General features: G+C 38.5%; 1 protein-coding gene across 7 annotated transcripts in view; it reads left to right on the top strand.

Annotated features, from left to right (window-relative positions):
• Positions 1-24,256, top strand: part of HIBCH (3-hydroxyisobutyryl-CoA hydrolase) — a 155,475-nt gene that overhangs the window by 26,979 nt on the left and 104,240 nt on the right. For 5 of the 7 annotated variants that reach the window (XR_003030586.2, XM_059877750.1, XM_024979729.2 and 2 more), the window contains exons 3-6: positions 590-730; positions 2,527-2,611; positions 6,386-6,466; positions 17,796-17,848. Coding sequence is in view for 6 of the 7 variants with exons in the window: in XM_059877750.1 (XP_059733733.1) it covers positions 590-730; positions 2,527-2,611; positions 6,386-6,466; positions 17,796-17,848 (360 nt within the window). In the remaining variant the exon portion in view is untranslated. The remainder of the gene's footprint in view (positions 1-589; positions 731-2,526; positions 2,612-6,385; positions 6,467-17,795; positions 17,849-24,256) is intronic. The other 2 variants (XM_024979710.2, XM_024979740.2) reach the window with 1 other exon arrangement.

Here is a 24,256-nt window from a genome sequence, read left to right on the forward strand (position 1 = left end):
ACATATTGCTTCAGAGAAGGCAGTGGCACCCCACTCCAGTACTCTTGCCTGGAAAATCCCATGGACAGAGGAGCCTGGTAGGCTGCAGTCCATGGGGTCGTAAAGAGTCGGACACGACTGAGCGACTTCACTTTCACTTTTCACTTTCATGCATTGGAGAAGGAAATGGCAACCCACTCCAGTGTTCTTGCCTGGAGAGTCCCAGGGACGGGGGAGCCTAGTGGGCTGCCGTCTATGGGGTTGCACAGAGTCAGACACGACTGAAGCGACTTAGTAGTAGTAGTAGTAACATATTGCTTGGTATACAGTAATAAAGATTTAAGAGTATTTCATAGTCTAAGAAATTTTAGGACTGGGTTCTAATCAATTCACAAAATTAAGAGATTTAAGAGATATATATCTTTTTTGGAATTGTTTATCTACACTGTGTAAAGAACTTAAGGACACTTTGTGAGATGTACCAAGTTGTCCGTTTGATTAGCTGCTCTTAACATTGTATGAAAGATGTGCATTTAATGTGTGATGTTGATGTTGACTTGTGACAAAAACGTAATGAATTTTATCCTAAAGTTATTCTTTGTTTACACAGAAAATGTCTAATCACACAGATGCAGCAGCAGAAGTCCTGTTGGAAAGAAAAGGTTGTGCAGGAGTGATAACACTAAACAGACCAAGGTTTCTGAATACCCTGACTCTTGGTATGATTCGGCAGATTTACGCACAGCTAAAGGTTTGTCATTTCCTTAAAACAGTCATATGGATCCTTTTAAAAGTTGTCTTTATAGAACTTTCCTAGTGTTTTTTCCCGCAGAATTGCTTCAGTGTATCGGCGCAGTGCCCAAGCCCCATTGCTTCTGGAGTCCTCGGTTCTTTCCTCAGTGGTTGTCCTGGAGCGTCCCTAGTGACGGGGAGTTCATTGCTGCATAAGACACGCCATTCCACTTTAGCATGGCTCCAGGTTGTGGTGGCTCAGATGGTGAAGAATCCGCCTGCAATGTCGAAGACCTGAGTTCGGTCCCTGGGCTGGGAAGATCCCCTGGAGGAGGGCATGGCAACCCACTCCAGTATCCTGGCCTGGAGCGTCTCCATGGACAGAGGAGCCTGGTGGGCTACACTCCATGGGTCACAAAGAGACACGACTGAGCGACTAAGCACACCACAAGTTTCTTCGTACATTCTGCCGCTCTTCATTTTTCCAACGTTTTGACCAGTAATATTGGCTCTGCCTCTTGGGTCATGAGTATACACATATAGTCTGCTTCTACATGACAGCTTTTTTGGTTGGAAGATGACTGTTTTTGAAGTACTTGTCCAGCCTTTTCTTGGAAAAGGCCTTAAGCTTTCCTATTCTAAGAAAACTGCATGGTGTAGTGGAAAAACATGACTCAGTCACACTACCTGGGTTTGAAATTTTGAATTTCTATTTATTAACTGTATAGATTGGAAATGTTATTCTCTCTGTTACTCCATTTTCCTCGGCTGTGAAACAGGGATGGTAATTCATAGAATTGTTGTAAAGATGAAGTGAAATAGTATACCTGATACACTTGGCCACATAGGGGTTAAAGATGAGTTCTCCCCTGCTCACCAGTTCCTTAATTCCTCATTTGATGAGTCTTCCATTCTTTATCTGTTTGGGCCACCTTATAATATGAGCTTAAGTGTGATATAGAGGAATAAACCAGGTGTTCCAGGTTAAAGTGGAAGAAAAGTAGAAACTTCCATGTTAGAATACCATATTTCCATTAGTGTAATCTAGTATTGCATTAACCTGTTGGACAACCACCTCTTCCCAGGTACATCTCTTCTTTATCTTGTATATTTTTATTCTCTAGTGTAGAATTCATGGAACCCCGGTTAATTCTTCTGACTCTGGTAAACTAATTTTTTATTTAGTCTATTGTTCTAGCCTTTTCAATATCCATTGGCTCTTGATTCTTTCATCCTGCTTATTTATTAGCTGTCCTTACCAACCCCAAAACACTTCCAGATTTGATCAGGAAAAGTGTTTCCACTCTGTTATTTACAAATTTGTCAGTAGGACAGAGCCTTTATCACCACAGTAGAAAGATTACTGCTGTTTATCTGCAATCTCTGGGCTGATTTGTTTATCAGATTTATAAGCTTATGTAACATAACATTATTAGGCCCATATTTTTTTCACCTTGGTATCAAAGTTGTCATTATCAAATACGGATCACAAAATGTACTCATTTAGCAACTTTGAAATAGCTTCTAATTTATGTCAGAAAAGAAAATGAAGTTAGAATCCATTCTTCTGGATATGCTTTATAAAGCTTATGCTTTGCGTATATCCATATATGTCTATATATACACATATGTGTTTATGTGTATATGGATATATCTCATTCATTTTTGTAATTTATTTTTTTAATTGATGAATAATTGCTTTACAGAATTTTTTCTGTAAAGCAGAAAAAACCTCAAACCTCAATGTGAATCAGCCATAGGTCATGAGTTTGTATTTATAATATGCTTATACCATCTTCTTTTACATTTGACCAGAAGTGGGAACAAGATCCGAAAACTTTCCTGATCATCATAAAGGGAGCTGGTGAAAAGGCTTTCTGTGCTGGAGGTGATATCAGAGGTAAAAACATTGCTCCCTTTCACCCAAATACTTTATTTCCCCTAATCATCTTGAACAAAATGTCTAATTTATGATACGTGAATTCACTTTTTATTTTTAAATAGCTGTTATTAAGCAGCTCAGTTTATCACAGGCAGGCATGCATGCATGCTCAGTCGCTCAGTTGTGTCTAACTCTTTGCGACCCCATGGACTGTAGCTCACCAAGCTCCTCTGTCCATGGGATTCTCCAGGCAAGAATACTGGATTGGATTGCCATGCCCTCCTCCAGGGGATCTTCCCCACCCCGGGACTGAACCCACATCTCCTGCATTGGAAGGCAGATTCTTTACCACTGAGCCACCTGGGAAGCCCTTTGTTTAGGCGGTTTACCAGAAATGCTTCCTGGTTATAACTCAGCTTCCTCTCCCTAAACACTCATAGGCCTGACAATCTGGCTATGTTGAGTACTTGCCATTCTCCAGATATAACGTACTCTTACATATATCTATGACTTTGTGCTTTCCCACTGTTCATGATCCCAAAGCAAGAATGCACTTAATATAGTATTTATCCTGTTTATATTATCAATGTTTTTATGTTTAAATACACATGTTGAGATAGTCAAAAAGATTAATTTTCCTTATCTTGCTAATTATTTACGTCAGTCTGTACACATTTAACAGTTAAAGACGAAAGAGAGAAGAAATGTTGAGTTTGTAGGCTCCTGGGATTTTTTTTTTTTTAGTGTTTTATTTTTTATATTTGATTTTTTTGTATTGTGTTAAGATGGTGTTAGGGTTATTCTGTTTGCTAAATTTATAATTTTATGTAAACCATTACATTTGGAATAGAAAGAAACAAGCTCAATTCAGGACATAATTTCGAATATCTATTAAAGGAACTGAATCTTGAAATCTCACTTTGAAATTTTCAGCTGCTTAGACTGTTTTTGGCTGTGCTGGGTCTTTCTTGCTGTGGGCTCTCTCCAGTTGCGGTGAGCAGGGTCTACTCTAGTTGTGGTGCTTGGGCTTCTTATTGCGGTGGCTTCTGTTGTTGCAGAGCATGAGCACTAGGGCATGCGGGCTTCAGTAGTTGCTGCACATGGGCTCAGTAATTGCGGTTCTAGGGCTCTAGAGCACACTGGCTTAGTTGTCCCACTGCATATGCGATCTTCCCAGACCAGAGATCAAACTGATGTCCTTTGCATAGTGAAAGTGTTAGTTGCTCAGTCATGTCTGACTCTTTGTGACCCTGTGGACTGTAGCCCACCAGGCTCCTCTGTCTGTAGAATTCTCCAGGCAAGAATACTGGAGTGGATAGCCATTCCCTTCTCCAGGGGATCTTCCTGACCCAGGGATAGAGCCTAGGTCTCTCCTACACTGTAGGCAGATTCTTTACTGTCTGAGCCATCAAAGAAGCCCTAGAATGACTTGTTAACTGAATTGTTTTTGAATTTATTGTTTTGCCTACAACTTAAATATTTTTAAAACACTGTTTTTCAGCCTAGAATTAACTTTTGCTCTAGAGTTGGGCCTTTGATCCTGTCAGTTTACAAATGAGCAGAGCCTTATGTGTTGATTTTAGCATCTTCTATTTGTGCGTATGAGTTTTAACTTTATATTGCTGTTTGGAAATACATTTAAAAATTCTAGAATTATTCTCATTTACATGTATTAAGTATTAAGATCTCAATTCCAAGAAATTTAGTTTCTTTAAACATCATAGTCCGAGACAGTAAGTGAGCACTCTGAAAAAAAATTTTTTAATGATATTACTAAAACATCATTTAATTTATATGGAACTATTAATAATTGATTAGAATAAGATTAGAAGGCAATCTCAGAGGATTTCTGAAGTAAAAGAGATTTATTTCACCAGCAATACAATTTGTACTCCTTTTCTTTTAGAATTGGTGAGAAATGAAAAAAGATAATGGATAAGAGTTTTAGGGATTTTATCAGTGAAAGCCTCAGAATGAGGCTCAATAGCAAACCTTTTTAAAAATTTTTATCTTTTTAATTTCACTTTCAATGATTAATTAATTCGGCTGCACTGCATGGTCTGTGGGTAGTTCCCTGACCAGGGATTGGACCTGGGCCATGACAGTGAACTCTGACTCCTAATCACTGGACCATCAGGGAGTTCCCAATCTTTTAAAAAAAAAAAACCAACAGGAAAAGAAGTCAATATTTGGTTAGAACATTTTGAAGGAAGCTGTATCAGTTCTGAAGTTTGTCTAAAAATCTAGTAGTCACCAGTTTTTATGCAGCTGTTTCTCATAAAAGAAGAAACATGTATATATATTTAGTTTATATTTTAGTAGGTAATTTTCATGGAGAAGGAAATGGCAACCCACTCCAGTATTCTTGCCTAGAGAATCCTGTGGACAGAGGAGCCTGGTGGGCTGCTGTCCATAGGGTTGCACAGAGTTGGACACAACTGAAGCGACTTAGAATGCATTCGTGTGTTGGAGAAGGAAATGGCAACCCACTCCAGTATTCTTGCCTGGAGAATCCCAGAGACAGAGGAGCCTGGTGGGCTGCCGTCTATGGGGTCACACAGAGTCGGACACGACTGAGCAACTTAGCAGCAGCAGGTAATTTTCATAGGACTTAAAGACAGGAAAAGCATATACACTTGGTAGTATATGGAAGAGAGTTTTGATGGCAGTTTTGACATTGACCATAGTAAGAGTGTAGTGGATGTGAACTCTGGATAACAGAAAATTGCAACAGAAATGAAACCATTTGATTTTAACATCCTTATTTATTAATATCCATGAAAATATAATAAGAATATTACTATGTCATTTACCTCTCGAGCCTCACCTTTTACCATTCTCCTTTAGTCTTTTAAAACTACTTCTTTTTCTTTACTTATTTCTTGATTTTATTCTTTCTTGCCTGTTTGCCATTGTAGGTACTCCTTTGTCTACTCAGAGCCCCCAACCCCCCACTGCCATCATTTTCTAGAAAACCCTCACCTATCCTTCACATTTGGCTCAGATGTCTCTCTTCTGGAAAGCCTTCTTTTAATCATTATCTCTTCTGCTTCCATTTCTGTCGCATCCCAACCCTAGAGTGGGCATGGCACAGGGAGTATATTTTAATAGTCTGTCTTACTAGTCTGAACTCCAGGCAGCTGTCTTATAACAGCACTGAAAATAGCGCATGGTATCTAGTAGATGCTCAGCAAACGTTCCATGAGATGAATATGACAGACGTATTTAACTAGTTAGAATATATAGAACTCTGTGTGTGCGTGCCCAATGTGTGCATTCATTTCTTTGTGTGTATGCATATAATGTACTTTTTTTTGGCTGTGCTGCATAGCCTGTGGGATCTTAGTTCCGCCACCAGGAACCGTGCCCCCTGCAGTGGAAGTGTGAGTCCTAACCACTGGACTGCCAGGGAATTCCCTGTATAACGTATTTGTGTTAAGATACGTTGTCAAAGAAAACATGTATACAGCAAATGTTTGTTCAGGTGGTATAGAAAATAGTCAAAATAATATGCATTTGGTACCAATATATAACTTACAATTTATAGCACCTTGTAAGTTGTTCTAAATAAGAATTTTTGCCTTGAAGTTTTGACATTGGACTATGGATTTGGGGCTGACTATAAGATGTCTGTGGTATGGGCGACTTCAGAACCTTAAGAAACCATTCTAGACTTTCCCTTTGGTACTTTCTGTCACAGTATTTTAAATTTATCTGACTGTATTGACTGGAAAACACTTTTTTATATTTGTAATCCTTTTTTTTTTTTTTTTCCCTTTTCTCGTATTTTAGCACTCTCAGAAGCTAGAAATACAAACCAGAAAATGCTTCAAGATTTATTCCGAGAGGAATATATTCTGAACAATGCCATTGGTATGTGTGCCCTGCTGAGAGCTTTGAAAATGGAATGAAGACAAAAGCTGCATAGAATGAGTTATTAAAATGTAGTCAACATGCTTTATTTAGTCTTTTATATACTTTGTGACAGAAATGAACTCAATTAGCCTGACTGCTCAGTTCAGTCACTCAGTTGTGTCCGACTCTTTGTGACCGTGTAGACTGCATCACGCTAGGCTTCCCTGTCCATCACCAACTCTCGGAGCTTGCTCAAACTCATGTCCATTGAGTCGGTGATGCCGTCTAACCATCTCATCCTCTGTCATCCCCTTCTCTTCCTGCTTTCAATCTTTCTCAGCATCAGGGTCTTTTCCATGGAGCCAGTTCTTTGCATCAGGTAGTCGACGTATTGCAGGCTCAGCTTCAGCATCAGGCCCTCCAGTGAATATTCAGGGTTGATTTCCTTTAGAATTGACTGGTTTGGTCTCCTTGCAGTCCAAGGGACTCTCAAGAGTCTTATCCAACTTCACAGTTCAAAAGCATCAGTTCTTCAGCACTCAGCTTTCTTTATGATCCAACTCTCATATCCGTACATGACTACTGGAAAAACCATAGCTTTGACTAGATGGGCCTTTCTTGGCAAAGTAATCACGAACAAAGCTAGTGGAGGTGATGGAATTCCAGATGAGCTATTTCAGATCCTAAAAGACGATGCTGTTAAAGTGTTGCACTCAATATGCCAGCAAATTTGGAAAGTCGGCAGTGGCCACACGACTAGAAAAGATCAGTTTTCATTCCAATCTAAAAGACAGGCAATGCCAAAGAATGCTCAAACTACTGCACAAATACACTCATCTCACACACTAGCAAAGTAATGCTCAAAATTCTCCAAGGTAGGCTTCAATGTTGTGTGAACTGTGAACTTCCAGATGTTCAAGCTGGATTTAGAAAAGGCAGAGGAGCCAAAGATCAAATTGCCAACATCTGTTGGAGTATTGAAAAAGCAAGAGAATTCCAGAAAAACATCTACTTCTGCTTTAATGATTATGCCAAAGCCTTTGACTGTGTATGTAGATCACAACAAACTGTGGAAAATTCTGAAAGAGATGGGAATACCAGACCACCTTATCTGCCTCCTGAGCAATCTGTATGCAGGTCAATAAGCAACAGTTAGAACCGGACATGGAACAACAGACTGGTTCCAAATTGGGAAAGGAGTACATCAAGGCTATATATTGTCACCCTGCTTATTTAACTTTTATATGCAGAGTACACCATGCAAAATGCTGGGCTGAATGAAGCACAAGCTGGAATCAAGATTGCCGGGAGAAAAATCAATAACCTCAGATATGCAGATGACACCCCCCTTATGGCAGAAAGCAAAAAGGAACTAAAGAGCTTCTTTATGAAAGTGAAAGAGAAGAGTGAAAAGACTGGCTTAAAACTCAACATTCAGAAAACTAAGATCATGGCATCTGGTCCCATCACTTCATGGGAAATAGATGGGTAAACAGTGGAAACAGTGAGAGACTTTATTTTTGGGGGTTCCAAAATCACTGCAGTTAGTTACTCTAGCCATGAAATGTCTTTTAATGCTTTCTCCTTGGAAGCAAGCATTGCTCCTTGGAAGAAGGCTGTGACCAACCTAGACAGCATATTAAAAAGCAGAGACATTACTTTGCTGACAAAGTCTGACTGCTCATTCCAGAACAATTCACACTTTTTTATTAAATGGCTTCCCTGGTGGCTCAGATGGTGAAGAATCTGCTTGCAATGATGGAGACTCAGGTTCTGTCCCTAGTTTAGAAAGATCCCCTGGAGAAGGGAATGGCTACCCACTTCAGTATTCTTGCCTGGTGGACTACAGTCAGGTTTAACTACTGTTTGCCCTATAATCAACATGGAATCATGGATTCTCATCATATGGTTGGGTTTCTTGGAAAACAAAAAAATAGGGTCCCAGTTTTCTCTATAAAATGAAGTATCGTTTCCTAATTCCTGAGAAACTCTGGGATGAAATTTCTTTATAGTCATCATTCTGGATTTCATTGGAAGTGAAGTAGTAGTTACTTTTATCAAGCATGTGTTTCAAGTGTTAAATTACAGTGGATAATATAGTGAATACTTGTATATCCACCAGCTCAGAATGAACAGACCTCTGTATTTTATTTCTGTTTGATGTTTTGAAACTTATTTAAATTAAATAGAATACTATGAATTTTTAAAATTTTTACTGTCCAGTCTACTTCGTTGCTCGCTTCAGTGCCATTTCTTTCTCCAGAAGCAGCCTGATCCCTCCTCAGAAGAAACCATTGTCATTAATTTTTAGCACATCTGATTAGGCTGTACGTTATATTTTTACTATATATTTATGAACAAAAGTAGTATTATTTCATGGTTTTGAAATTTTCATAAGTACTTTCTTACTGCATATGCCAAAAGTTGTTTTTTAATAGCATGGAATGTAACTGTTCTATGTTATTCAGCTACCCAGTATTACTTACCTATTTGACATTAATGGATATTTTAGATTATTTCAAATTTTTATTAATACAGATTGTTACATCTTTATATGTAAATCCTTGGTGCCCATGTGCAGAAGTTTCTAGAAATAATAGAAGCCAAATGGATGGGTCATAGTTTATACCTCTTCAGTGTGTTTCCATATTCGTCTCCAAAGTACAAGACTTTATTTTCTGCATGTCATTGCTGTCATTTGTTTGTTTTTAAACTTTGTTAGCTTGATATCTTACTGTGGTTTAATTTGTGCTTCATTGTAAGTGCATGAGGTAGAAGGTGTTTTATGTTAATCATTTAGATTTTCTTTTCAGTTTCATCCTTTGTTTTTCTTTCTTATGTTTTTCTTTCTTATCATTTTTTTCTTAATTGATTTTATAGGTCTTTATGTAAACACACTTCTCTCAGTCTGCTACTTTATCTTTTCATATATACAAGTTTTTGTTTGAGATGAAATGAATGCATTCTTTTCCTTTATGATTTGTGTTCTTTTGCACTAAAAAAAAAAAAAAAAAACAAAAACATGGGAGTATTTAAGATGTTCTTTTATATCTTCTTTTAATAGTTTGTTTTTTATACTCTAAATCCAATGTACTTGGATTTTTTTTGCATGTGACATCTTTTATTTTCTTTTTAGAAAACTAGATGTGTAATGTCTTTGACTGAAAAGGCTTTGTCTTCCTCACTGGTTTTAATGATACTTCTATCGTATATCAAGTTCTTTGTGATCAGATCTGTTTCTGGACAACTTTATTCATTGGTCTGTTTGTACTTATGATGAAACTATAGTGTTAAAATTAGTATGGCTTTAAGATATGTCTATATGTGGTAGGAAAAGTTACCCTTCTTTTAGGATTGTCTTGGCTACTCTTGGACTTGAGTTTCCAAAAGGATCTTAAAATTATTTCGACGTTTAGTAAACTTATGCAGACATCACCATAAACCAGTTTTAGCACATTTTCATCAGATTGACTTTCATGTCCTTTCATGTTTTGTAATTTTCTCTATAAAGATCTTGCTGATAAAAGTATTTTTTAAGTGTTATTCTTAAATAGTTTGTTTTGTTACTTGTTACATTTCCTAATTGACTATTTCTAGCCTATAGAAATATTTTTGATTTTAGTATTTTGTTTTTATAACCAGCAACCCTGCTGAAATTTGTTGTTAGTTCTAAAGATGTTTCTGTAGATTATCTTGGCTTTTCTATATAGGTAATTCTACCCTCTGCACATGACTTTTCCCCATCTCTTTCCAGTCCTTATATTTATGACTTTTCTTGTTACATTTGGTTAGAACCTCTGTTATAATACTGAATGATTGTAGTGTTGTCTTATTTCTGATGTACATGGGAAAGCTTTTAAAATTTCATTCTTTAGTATAATCTTTTTGTAGACGCTTTTTTACCAAGTTACAGACATTATTTCTATTCCAAAGTTGTTTGGGGTACTTTCTTTTGTTTGTTCAGTTGCACTGGTCCAGTACTTGAGCATCCACTTTTTCTGACTTCTTCCTCTTCTCTCCTGGGCAGGGACTTACTGAGTCCCAGCATCAGCAGGTAGAGTTTTCCTAGCTATGTTTCACAAACCACATAGCTCTTATTACTATAAGGCTTTATGTAGGTAGCTCATTGCATGTTCTGTGTGGCCTAGAATTTCTTCCTGATTCAGAACAGATACACACACCCTCGCTCATAATCTTTGGCTGTAGCTTCCATACAGCTATTAACTTTGAGTTTTCTTGTATGTTTCTGGCACTTGGGGATTTCCCTTGTTTGGCTTTGAACTTGGATATATATTGAAAAAAATTTATTTTCTAGAATTTCAGTGTCTTTGAAGTAGCAGTGGGGAAAAGAGGCTGTTTCCCAATTTAAGTGAGCCACTTTCAGTGGAGAGCTCACATTTCTTTCATAATCTGTAAAATTATACAGATCAGATTCACTTAGAATGTTTTATTCATTCTAAAAATTCTTACCAGCACTGTCCAACAGTACTTCCTGGAATGATGAAAATATTCTGCTTCTGTGCTGAGTAATATGGCCACTGCTAGTTACACGTGACTAACAAGCACTTGGAATGGGGCTACTTGTGATCAATAAGCCTAATTTTACCTTTGTTTAATTGTAATTAATCTAACTATATTTGGCTGTTGGCTGGTATATTAGTGCTGCTGCTGCTATACTAAATAAAAGAGGGGATAAAACCTCTAGTTTTAAAAGAGTTTGGGGGAAAAAAAAAAGAAGAAAAGAGTTTGGTAAAATATTAATATACAAGAGAAAGCCTTCCAGGCATAATTTCTGTACATTATAATGACCTATCTTAATCATGAAGGAATTTGACAAATTTTGGCCTTGTGTCCTGCATCAGTTAGCTTTTAATACTTTATAACTAAAATATATGCATCTGTAGCTGAAATGGTGAATTTGTATGTATCTCCACCCCTATCACGATTGAGCGACTTCATTTTCACTTTTCACTTTCATGCATTGGAGAAGGAAATGGCAACCCACTCCAGTGTTTTTGCCTGGAGAATCCCAGGGACGGGGGAGCCTGGTGGGCTGCCGTCTATGGGGTCGCACAGAGTCGGACACGACTGAAGCGACTTAGCAGTAGCAGTAGCCACCCCTATCAATAGAGACATTAGTTTCTATTGTTTCTAGGGGATTATAGTTAAAAATTGAGGGCTGTGGACATGCTTGTGTATGTGAAGTTAAAATTGTACTTTGGTGGTTTATTTGGCAGGTTGGGAATATTTACAGAATTGCTAGATGGATCAAAACTGAAATTTTATATTGGTCTTTGGTAAGGAAGTTATATTGGCAACAAACTAGTAGAAGTACAGTGATGGATATGTTTATGTTGTGGGTGACTCCCTCTCTCAGAGGAAGGAAGAACAAAAGAGGGAAAGGAGCAGAGTAAAAGTTGGCAGAATTTTTGAGCTGGAAGGAACTTCTGAGGCAAGTCTCATTTAATAGATGAGAAAACGTATCTATGTATCATATACATGATATAGACATGTATGATAGGCATATATACATATAGCTTATGTGTGTGTATATGTATACAAATGTGTACATATATGGAAATGCCAGTATATAAGTAGAGACATCACCTTGCCAACAGAGGCCCGTATAGTCAAAGCTATGGTTTTTCCAGTAGTCATGTATGAATATGAGAGCTGGACCATAAAGAAGGCTGCTGCTCCTGCTGCTGCGAAGTCGCTTCAGTCGTGTCCGACTCGGTGCGACCCCATAGATGGCAGCCCACCAGGATCCCCCGTCCCTGGGATTCTCCAAGCAAGAACACTGGAGTGGGTTGCCATTTCCTTCCCCAATGCATGAAAGTGAAAAGTGAAAGTGAAGTTGCTCAGTCGTGTCCGACTCTTAGTGACCCCATGGACGGCAGCCTACCAGGCTCCTCTGCCCATGGGATTTTCCAGGCAAGAGTACTGGAGTGGGGTGCCATTAGCTGAAGAATTGATGCTTTCAAACTATGGTGCTGGAAGACTCTTGAGAGTCCCTTGGACAGGAAGAGATCAAACCAGTCTATCCTAAAGGAAATCAATCCTGAATGTTCATTGGAAGGACTGATGTTGAAGCTGAAGTCACCTGATGTGAAGAGCCAACTCACTGGAAAAGACCCTGATTCTGGGAAAGATTGAGAGAAGGAGAACGGGGTGGCAGAGGATGAGATGGTTCATTTCAGTCACTCAGTCGTGTCTGACTCTTTGTGACCCCATGGACTGCAACTTGCCAAGCTTCCCTGTCCATCACCAACTTCCAGAGCTTGCTCAAACTCATGTCCATTCAATAGGTAATGCCATCCAACCATCCCATCCTCTGTCGTCCCCTTCTCCTCCTACCTTCCATCTTTCCCAGCATCAGGGTCTTTTCCAAAGAGTCAGTTCTTCGCATCAGGTGGCCAGAGTATTGGAGCTTCAGCATCAGTCCTTCCAATGAATATTCAGGACTGATTTCCTTTAGGATGGACTGGTTGGATCTCCTTGCAGTCCAAGGGACTCTTGAGAGTCTCCTCCAACACCACAGTTCAAAAGCATCAAGTCTTCAGTGCTCAGCTTTCTTGGGGTCCAACTCTCACATCTGTACATGACTACTGGGAAAACCATAGCCTTGACTAGGCAGACCTTTGTTGGCAAAGTAATGTCTCTGCTTTTTAGTATGCTGTATAGGTTGGTCATAGCTTTTCTTCCAAGAATCAAGCATCTTTTAATTTCATGGATGTAGTCACTCTCTGCAGTGATTTTGGAGCCCAAGAAAATAAAGTCTCTCATTGTTTCCCTTGTTTCCCATCTATTTGCCATGAAGTGATGGGACTGGATGCCGTCATCTTTGTTTTTTGGATGTTGAGTTTTAAGCCAGCTTTTTCACTCTCTCACTTTCATCAAAAGGCTCTTTAGTTCCTTTTTGCTTTCTGCCATAAGGGTGGTGTCATCCGCATATCTGAGGTTATTGATATTTCTCCTGGCATCTTGATTCCAGCTTGTGCTTAATCCAGCACAGCATTTTGTATGATGTTCTCTGCATATAAGTTAAATAAGCAGGGTGACAATATACAGACTTAACATACTCCTTTACTAATTGAAACCAGTTCCATATCTGGTTCTAACTGTTGCTTATTGACCTGCATACAGATTTCTCAGGAGGCAGATAAGGTGGTCTGGTATTCCTATCTTTTGAAGAATTTTCCAGTTTGTTGTGATCCACACAGTCAAAGGCTCTAGCTTAGTCAATGAGGCAGAAGTAGATGTTTTTCTGGAATTCTCTTGCTTTTTCAATGATCCAGCAGATGTTGGCAATTTGGTCTCTGGTTCCTCTGCCTTTTCTAAATCCAGCTTGAACATCTGGAAGTTCTTGGTTCACGTACTGTCGAAGCCTAGCTTGGAGAATTTTTAGCATTATTTTGCTAGCGTATGAGATGAGTACAACTGAGTGCTAGTTTGAGCATTCTTTGGCCTTTCCCTCCTTTGGGATTGGAATGAAAACTAGCCTTTTGCAGTCCTGTGGCCACTGCTGAGTTTTCCAAATTTGCTGGCATATTGAGTGCAGCACTTTAACAGCATCATCTTTTAGGACTTGAAATAACTCAGCTGGAATTCCATCACTTCCACTAGCTTTATTCATAGTGATACTTCCTAAGGCCCACTTGAGCTTGCACTCCAGGATGTCTGGCTCTAGGTGAGTCATCATACCATCATGGTTATCTGTGTCATTAAGATGTTTTTTTGTATAGTTCTTCTGTGTATTCTTGCCACCTCTTCTTAATATCTTCTGCTTCTGTTTGGTCCATGCCGTTTCTGTCTTTTATTGAGCCCATCTTTGCGTGAAATGTGCCCTTGGTATCTTATCTGTAATTTTCTTGAAGAGATCTCTAGTCTTTCCCATTCTGTTGTTTTCCTCTATTTTTATGCATTGATCACTGAGGAAGGCTTTCTTATCTTTCCTTCCTATTCTTTGAAACTCTGCATTCAGATGAATGTATCTTTCCTTTACTCCTTTGCCTTTTGCTTGTCTTCTTTTCTTAGCTATTTGTAAGGCCTCTTCAGATAACCATTTTGCCTTTTTGCATTTCTTTTTCTTGGCGATGGTTTTGATCACAGCCTCCTGTACAATGTCATGAACCTCTCTCCATAGTTCTTCAGGCACTCTGTCTATCAGATCTAATCCCTTGAATCTATTTGTCACTTCCACTGTATAATCATAAGGGATTTGATTTAGGTCATACCTGAATGGCCTAGTAGTTTTCCCTACTTTCTTCAATTTAAATCTGAATTTTGCAATAAGGAGTTTATGATCTGAGCCACAGTCAGCTCCCAGTCTTGTTTTTGCTGACTGTATAGAGCTTCTCCATCTTGGCTGCAAAGAATATAATCAATCTGGTTTTGGTATTCACCATCTGGTGATGTCCATATGTAGAGTCGTCTCTTGTGTATGGAAGAAGGCATTTGCTATGACTAGTGCGTTCTCCTAGCAAAACTTTGTTAACCTTTGCCCAGCTTCATTTTGTACTCCAAGGCCAAACTTGCCTGCTGCTCCAGGTATCTCTTGACCACCTACTTTTGCATTCCAGTCCCTTATGATGAAAAGGACCACTTGCCTGTTGCTCCAGGTATCTCTTGACTGCCTGCTTTTGTATTCCAGTTCCCTATGATGAATAGGACATCTTTTTTTGGTGTTAGTTCTAGAAGGTCTTGTAGGTCTGCATAGAACTGTTCAGCTTCAGCTTCTTCAGCATTAGTGGTTGGGGCATAGACTTGGATTACTGTGATACTGAATGGTTTGGCTTAGAAACAGAGATCATTCTGTCATTTTTTAGATTGCACCCAAACACTAAATTTTGGTCTCCTTTGTTGACTATGAGGGCTACTCCATATATTTTAAGGGATTCTTGCCCATAGTTCATCTTCCAGTGTCATATTTTTGCCTTTTCATACTGCTTTTGGGGTTCTCAAGGCAAGAAGACTGAAATGGTTTGCCATTCCCTTCTTCAGTAGACCACATTTTGTCACTGGAGAAATGGTTAGATAACATCATTAAATCAATGTACATGAGTTTGAGCAAACTCTGGGAGACAATGAAGGATGGGGAAGCCTGGCATGCTGCAGTTCGTGGGGTTGCTAGAGTTGGACATGACTTAGTGACTGAACAACAGCAGCAACATATATATTGAATATTGTTGAATTGCCAGTTAATGACAAAGCAGAGACTGCAATTTGGGTCTTCTCACTCTCAGTCCATGCTTTTTCCTGTATGCTGCACTTCTCTTTATATCCAGATGCTTCTTTAGATGCATAAAAAACAAATTATGTTCTTTAAAATACAGCTGTGTTAGATAAACATTCATGACTTACAAGGGAAACATTGTTTTTCTCAGTAGCTGAATTATATGGTCTTTCATTTGTTTCAAATTGAGGTATTGAGTTATTTAATAACAATGAATAGCTGATTAGGATTGTATATGAATTGATGTTTTGTTTATTTTTTAATTTTATTTTATTTTTAAACTTTACAATATTGTATTAGTTTTGCCAAATATCGAAATGAATCTGCCACAGGTATACCTGTGTTCCCCATCCTGAACCCTCCTCCCTCCTCCCTCCCCAGTACCCTCCCTCTGGGTCATCCCAGTGCACCAGCCCAAAGCATCCAGTATCATGCATCGAACCTGGACTGGCGACTCATTTCATACATGATATTATACATGTTTCAATGCCATTCTCCCAAATCTCCCCACCCTCTCCCTCTCCCACAGGGTCCATAAGACTGATCTATACATCAGTGTCTCTTTTGCTGTCTCGTACACAGGGTTATTGTTACCATCTTTCTAAATTCCATATATATGCGTTAGTATACTGTATTGGTGTTTTTCTTTCTGGCTTACTTCACTCTGTATAATAGGTTCCAGTTTCATCCATCTCATTAGAACTGATTCAAATGTATTCTTTTTAATAGCTGAGTAATACTCCATTGTGTATATGTACCACAGCTCTCTTATCCATTCATCTGCTGATGGGCATCTAGGTTGCTTCCATGTCCTGGCTATTATAAACAGTGCTGCAATGAACATTGGGGTACATGTGTCTCTTTCCCTTCTGGTTTCCTCAGTGTGTATGCCCAGCAGTGGGATTGCTGGATCATAAGGCAGTTCTATTTCCAGTTTTTTAAGGAATCTCCACACTGTTCTCCATAGTGGCTGTACTAGTTTGCATTCCCACCAACAGTGTAAGAGAGTTCCCTTTTCTCCACATTTATTGCTTGTAGACTTTTGGATCACAGCCATTCTGACTGGCGTGAAATGGTACCTCATAGTGGTTTTGATTTGCATTTCTCTGATAATAAGTGATGTTGAGCATCTTTTCATGTGTTTGTTAGCCATCTGTATGTCTTCTTTGAAGAAATGTCTATTTAGTTCTTTAGCCCATTTTTTGATTGGGTCATTTATTTTTCTGGAGTTGAGCTGTAGGAGTTGCTTGTATATTTTTGAGATTAGTTATTTGTCTGTTGCTTCATTTGCTATTATTTTCTCCCATTCTGAAGGCTGCCTTTTCACCTTGATAATAGTTTCCTTTGTTGTGCAGAAGCTTTTAAGTTTAATTAGGTCCCATTTGTTTATTTTTGCTTTTATTTCCAATATTCTGGGAGGTGGGTCATAGAGGATCCTGCTGTGATGTATGTCAGAGAGTGTTTTGCCTATGTTCTCCTCTAGGAGTTTTATAGTTTCTGGTCTTACGTTGAGATCTTTAATCCATTTTGAGTTTATTTTTGTGTATGGTGTTAGAAAGTGTTCTAGTTTCATTCTTTTACAAGTGGTTGACCAGTTTTCCCAGCACCACTTGTTAAAGAGATTGTCTTTAATCCATTGTATATTCTTGCCTCCTTTGTCAAAGATAAGGTGTCCATATGTGCGTGGATTTATCTGTGGGCTTTCTATTTTGTTCCATTGATCGATATTTCTGTCTTTGTGCCAGTACCATACTGTCTTGATAACTGTGGCTTTGTAATAGAGCCTGAAGTCAGGTAGGTTGATTCCTCCAGTTCCATTCTTCTTTCTCAAGATAGCTTTGGCTATTCGAGGTTTTTTGTATTTCCATACAAATTGTGAAATTATTTGTTCTAGCTCTGTGAAGAATACTGTTGGTAGCTTGATAGGGATTGCATTGAATCTATAAATTGCTTTGGGTAGTATACTCTGAATTGATGTTTTAAAAAACATGTTTGTATTATAAGCTGTATATTTAGTCTACTTGATATTTCACAGTTCATGTAACTTGTGATTTTTGGAAAAAGCAAATGTGTTTTAAACATTGTGACTAATTACAACTCCATTTCTTTTAGATTCTTGCCAGAAACCATATATTGCACTTATTCATGGAATTACAATGGGTGGGGTAAGTAGCCTGCTCACTCTCATCATTGTTGTGTGAGTGGTATAAAAAAAAGTTGATTATTAAATAGAAGTGAGATGATGAATGTAATAAAATAGGACTTGTTGAAACAAAATCATATTTGGAGCCTTGCAGGTTTGGGGTGTAATATTTGCTTTTCTCAGAAGACTATGTTATATGCTATTTCTGCTTCTTCAATTAGTAAGTTTTTTAAGCTAACAAATGGGCTTCCCTGATAGCTCATTTGGTAAAGAATCTACCTGCAATGCAGGAGACCCCTGTTTGATTCTTGGGTCAGGAAGATCCACTGGAGAAGGGATGGGCTACCCACTCCAGTATTCTTGAGCTTCCCTTGTGGCTCAGCTGGTAAAGGGTCCACCTGCAATGTGGGAGACCTGGGTTCGATCCCTGGTTTGGGAAGATCCCTTGGAGAAGGGAAAGGCTGTCCACTCCAGAATTCTGGCCTAGAGAATTCTATGGACTGTATAGTCCATGGGGTCGCAAAGAATGGGACACAACTGAGTAACTTTCACTTCACTTTAGCTGACAAAAATGATTGAGTCTTTTTTCTTTTGTAGAGCCCTTTTTCAACTTACAAGTGAACTGATTGCTTTCACCAGTTTCATGAAAGAAACTGGAATATTGAGGTCTTTTTAGACTCTGTATAGGATGTGGTTACCTAAATTATATGTACTGCACAAAATTTCACCTTAGTGAAAGTGTGTGGATACTCTGTAAAGTTCTCTGAAAGTACATTTCTGTCAATTGAAAAACCTTGTAATAACACAGATGCAAAATAAATAAGTCTTAGATGTCACTAGCCTTGAACAACTTTATAAGGAGTTGGAGAAAACATGAAATAATTACAGAAGAACTGTTCAAATGTATGACACTGACAAAGACAAACTTTTAAAGTGAGAGATCACAGTGGGTCTTTATGGCAGGAAAAGATAGGATTTAAGAAGGTAGTACGAAGCTGAAGGGTGAAATTTCAGTGTTTGAACTTGTTAAGTGTTTCAAAGATTTTGTCAGTGAGAAAAGTCTCCCTTCTTCTAGGAAGACCACACCCTAGATGAGGTCTCTTGGGCACTTGGAATTGCTTAGATTTAAAAAAAAAAATTTTTTTTTTTTGAAGCATAGTTGAAGTGTACTGTGTTAATTTCTGCTGTACAGCAGAGTGATTCAGTTACACATATATGTACATTCTTTTTCATGTTCTTTTCCATTATGGTTTATCACTGGATGTTGAGTATAGTTACTGTGCTATACAGTAGAACCTTTTTGTATATCCATTCTGCATGTAATAGTTTGCATCTGCTAGTTACAAACTCCCTATCCATTGGAATTGCTTAGATTCTGCACATGATTTTGGAAAAGGGCTTCTACATCTTTGTTAGTGGTGGGTATTAAGCCTGAGTTGATTGTGCCTTTTTTGTCAACGAAGTGTTACCATGGGAAAAATGAGAAGTCTCTGAAAGAATTCTGCAGAACAAGGGGAAGGAGCTTAATTGGAAGCACTGAAGAAAGAGCCCCCTGTGAATGTGAAATGAACTAGGAAAAAATGAAAACAAACAAAACACCATTGGGCATACTTAATAACGTGTAAAATGATGTGGCTTCAATAAAATAGGAAAGATAGTCTGTAAGGAGACGACAGGCTCAGATGCAAGGGCAGCAGTTTACACAGGGGAACAGCTAACATAAGGAAGGCTGACTGGAAACTAAGACACAATAGCAGAACCTGACACTCCACTTTGAAGGCCATAGATTAGGAGTTGAATTTAACATTACAGATATGAAGTTGTGTCTGTGGAGGACAAACTTAACAAGCTCTCACCAAGAAAGGACAAGGATAAGAATGATGAGAACAAATGTTGTGAGGTAATGAAAATGAAAGAAAGATACTGGGAACCCAACAAAGAAATGACAACTATTCAGTGGAAAGTAAATCAAACAAATGGTCATATATAATTAAAGATTACTTTCTTTACCATAATCAAAAACAACAACAAACCCCTCTTAAACCTAAGATATGTATAATCAAAGAAAAACAGCTTCAGGTTAAAAAAAAAAAAAAACCTGTGAAAAGAGATCCACATGTAGATAAAAACTCAGGTAAGGTTTTTAGAATTGTATACTTTAGGAAACAGTGCAGGTGTTCAGGCCAAACACTGCTGCTGATGCCTGGGTTCTTAGTGTATCAGTTCAGTTCAGTCACTCAGTCGTGTCCGACTCTTTGCGACCCCATGAATCACAGCACGCCAGGCCTCCCTGTCCATCACCAACTCCTGGAGTTCACTCAGACTCACGTCCATCGAGTTAGTGATGCCATCCAGCCATCTCATCCTCTGTCGTCCCCTTCTCCTCCTGCCCCCAATCCCTCCCAGCATCAGAGTCTTTTCCAATGAGTCAACTCTTCGCAAGAGGTGGCCAAAGTACTGGAGTTTCAGCTTTAGCATCATTCCTTCCAAAGAAATCCCAGGGCTGATCTCCTTCAGAATGGACTGGTTGGATCTCCTTGCAGAGTACATCATGTGAAATGCTGGGCAGGATGAATCACAAGCTGGAATCAAGATTGTGGGGAGAAATATCAATAACCTCAGATATGCAGATGATACCACTGTAATGGCAGAAAGTGAAGAGGATCTAAAGAGCTTCCTGATGAAGGTGAAAAAGGAGAGTGAAAAAGCTGGCTTAAAACTCAATATTCAAAAAACGAAGATCATGGCAACCAGTCCTATTACTTCATGGCAAATAGATGGGGGAAAGTGGAAACAGTGACAGTTTTGATTTTCTTGGGCTCCAAAATCACTGCAGACCGTGACTGCAGCCACAAAGTTAAAAGACACTTGGCTCCTTGGAAGAAAAGGTATGACAAGCCTAGACAGCATATTAAAAAGCAGAGATATCACTTTGCTAACAAAGGTCTGTATAGTCAAAGCTATGGTTTTTCCAGTAGTCATATGTAGAGGTGAGAGTTGGACCATACAGAAGGCCAAGTGCCTGAGAACTGATGTCTTCAAACTGTGGTGCTGGAGAAGTTTCTTGAGAATTCCTTGGATAGCAAGGTGATCAAACCAGTCAATCCTAAAGGAAATCAACCCTAAATACTCACTGGAAGGACTGAAGCTGAAGCTTCAATGTTTAGGCTACCTGATGGAAAGAGCCATCTCACTGGAAAAGACCCTGATACTGGGAAAGACTGAAGAGAGGAGAAGGGGACGACAGAGGACGAGACGATTGGATGGCATTACTGAGTCAGTGGACATGAGTTTTGAGCAAACTCCGGGAGATAGTGAAGGACAAGAAAGCCTGGCGTGCTGCTGTCCATGGGTTTGCAAAGAGTTGAACATAACTTAGCAGCTGAACAACAGCAACATATTGTCAGCCCTGCGCCTTTAAGACAAACTAACAAAATCATGTCTTTTCTTCCATCAGTTCGCCAACTACAGTGCCCCATATGTACTCTACATATAATTCATCCTTAATAAAGACTGAAGTTCTACCCTATCTTTTTAAAGTCTTAAATACCACTATGGTTTGATGTGATTTCTTTCTTCATTGACTTGGTGCATTCAAACTTTACTGCAAATATGGCATTTATTCTTGTTGTCAGTTATTATGAAATGTGCTTAAGTATGTTAGATGGTTTATAAAGGCAACAACTACTTTTTAACGTTTCCATAGCAACTAGTGAATGCATAGTAAGTATTTAACAAATTATTTATTGAAAATTCTACTTTAGATAATAAACATCTTGTAGCCTTTGAAAGAGTAAAATTTACAGACTGGACACAAAGCAGTTCTTGTAATAGGATTTTGTATGTATCTTGGTTTTGAAAGCTAACTGTTGTATTTTTTCACATTTCAAATAATGTCAAATTATTTAATCTTTGATTTTGGTTGAAAATAATAATACACACAGAGTTAAAATCATGCCAAGGAAATAAACTAGGTATGAAAAGTTGCATTGAAAGGACATTCTGTTATTCTTAACATGGCAGTGTTCTCAAAATAAAATTACATTAGAAGCCCTCCAGCCTGGTCACACTTTGGAGCTTACCTGTAACTGACTGGTGGGGGTCCTTACTCTGGTACTACATGGCTTACTAACATCAGACATCGTGTTTGTATACCCAGAGAAATATGAAGCTGAAAGCCTTGCTCTGTGGTCCACTTTTCCATTGGTTAGTGATAAAAAGGTCATTGGCACCCTGCTTGCTGCCTGACCTGCACTGAACCAAACGCGCGTGCAGTGTTCTCCGTCTGTTCTGGTCTCTGCATCTTTCTGAGGATCTTTCTGGCTAGCTGAATTCTGAGATGGAATCTGAAAGCTGGTTGAGGACTCTTGTTTTTCTGTTGTTCCTTCTGGCTATGCTTTTTCTTGAAGGCTAACTTTTCATGTCTCATTTACAAACATTGCTTAACCTAAGACTCAGTGAACTTTAACTTTCGAAAATGTAACCCCCTAGATCTGTGGCTCTCAACTTTGGCTGCCTTTTAGAATCACCTGAGAGATTTTCAGAAACCCCAGTTCCCAGGCTTTACTTACCTCCCAGAACCATTAATCAGATATTGCAGCAGGTCTGAGGCATTTTTAAAGCTCTCTGGTAATTCCAACGTGAAGCATAAGGTAATGAACTGCTGATCTACTAGTGATTCCTAACTAGTAGTCCAGTGTTAGCTGTGGACCCTTTTCAAAATTCCCCGAAGCCAGTGGTTCTTACAAGTTGCTGCTGTTGCTGTTTAGTTGCTCAGTGCTGTCCAACTCTTTTGCAACCCCATGGACTGTAGCCCACCAGGCTCCTCTGTCCATAGGAATTTCCAGGCAAGAATACTGGAGTGGGTTGCCATTTCCTTCTCTAGGGGATCTTCTCGACCCAGGGATTGAACCCTTGTCTCTTGCACTGGCAGGCAGATTCTTCTTTTTTTTTAAAAATTTATTTATTTTTGACTGGACGATAATTGCTTTACAATATTCTTTTGGTTTCTGCCATATATCAACATGAATCAGTCATGGATATATATTTGTCTCCTCCTTCTTGAACCTCTCTCCCACGTCCTGCCCCATCTCCCCACCCTCCCAGGTTGTCACAGAGCACCAGATTTGAGCTCCCTGTGTCATATAGCAAATTTACACTGGCTATCTAATTTTACATATGGCAATGTATATGTTTCAGTGCTACTCTTTCAGTTCATCCCACCCTCTCCTTCCCTTCTGTGTCCACAAGTTTGTTCTCTATGTCTGTATCTCTATTGCTGCCCTGCAGATAGGTTCATCAGTACCGTCTTTCTAGATTTGCATTCCCACCAACAATACAAGAGTGTTCCTCCTCACCTTCTCCAGCGTTTATTGTTGATTTTTTGATGATGGCTATTCTGACTGTGTGAGGTGAAACCTTATTGTAGTTTGACTTGCATTTCTCTAGTAATGAGTGATGTTGAGCATCTTTTCATGTGTTTATAAGCCATCTGTTTGTCTTCTTTGGAGAAATGTCTGTTTAGGTCTTCTGGCAGGTGGATTCTTTACCACTTGAATCAAAACCCAAGGACTTGTTAAAAGGTAGGTCTCCCATTCCAAATGCCAGTTTAGTCAGTTTGAAGGATGGGCTGAGAATTTGCATTTCTAGAAGTCCCAGACGCTGCTGCTGGTGACAGGGAGCGTGCCTCACTTTTGGAGCTGCTGCCTTAAGGTGTTGAGAGCTCATAGTTTTTATGCAAAAGGCCTTTTTATTTTCAGAATTTTTAGTAGAATGTTAGTATTATATGTAGTTGTTTTATGGATATGTTTTAAATCCTGATGTAAAAGCATGAGAATAAGATAGGGAAAATGTAGCTTTGAAAAAAAGGTGGCTAAAAAAAAAAAAAAAAGGTGGCTAAATAGTTTTGTCTCTGTCTTTATCTTGATTCTGATCAATAAATTGTTTCCTGTAAGAACGAATTATAAAAACTTGAACAGTCCAAAAGATGGCTCCATAGTGCTTGATTTTTATTTTTTTCTTTTTACTGTAGAAAAAAAAATTTTTTTTTCAGTAAGGAGAATGACAGTTTTACAGTCTCTTAATGTTTACCATAAAGAGTAGAGGGGATGCGCTATGTGGAAGGGATGACTAAATTCTATTATGTTTCAGCTTTCAGAAATTCAAATGTTTATTTGATATTTTGATATGCAGTAAAATAAAATGTTTCTGAGTGGTTTTCCGCTTGGTTAATCAAAACTATGTAAGATTATGTCTTTACAGTGTTTCTGAAATATACCAAATTTTCTGAATAGCAATTTGAAAGAATATTCTGTTTCCAGGAAGAAAGAATTTTAAGTTCCTTTACCTTTTATTTTAAATATCTAAAGTCATATTTTCTTAAGTTAATATATAACAGGAAGGCAAACTTGCTTTAAAATTAAAATTAATT

Source organism: Bos taurus, chromosome 2, assembly GCF_002263795.3.
Source record: "Bos taurus isolate L1 Dominette 01449 registration number 42190680 breed Hereford chromosome 2, ARS-UCD2.0, whole genome shotgun sequence".
Classification (NCBI taxonomy): domain Eukaryota; kingdom Metazoa; phylum Chordata; class Mammalia; order Artiodactyla; family Bovidae; genus Bos; species Bos taurus.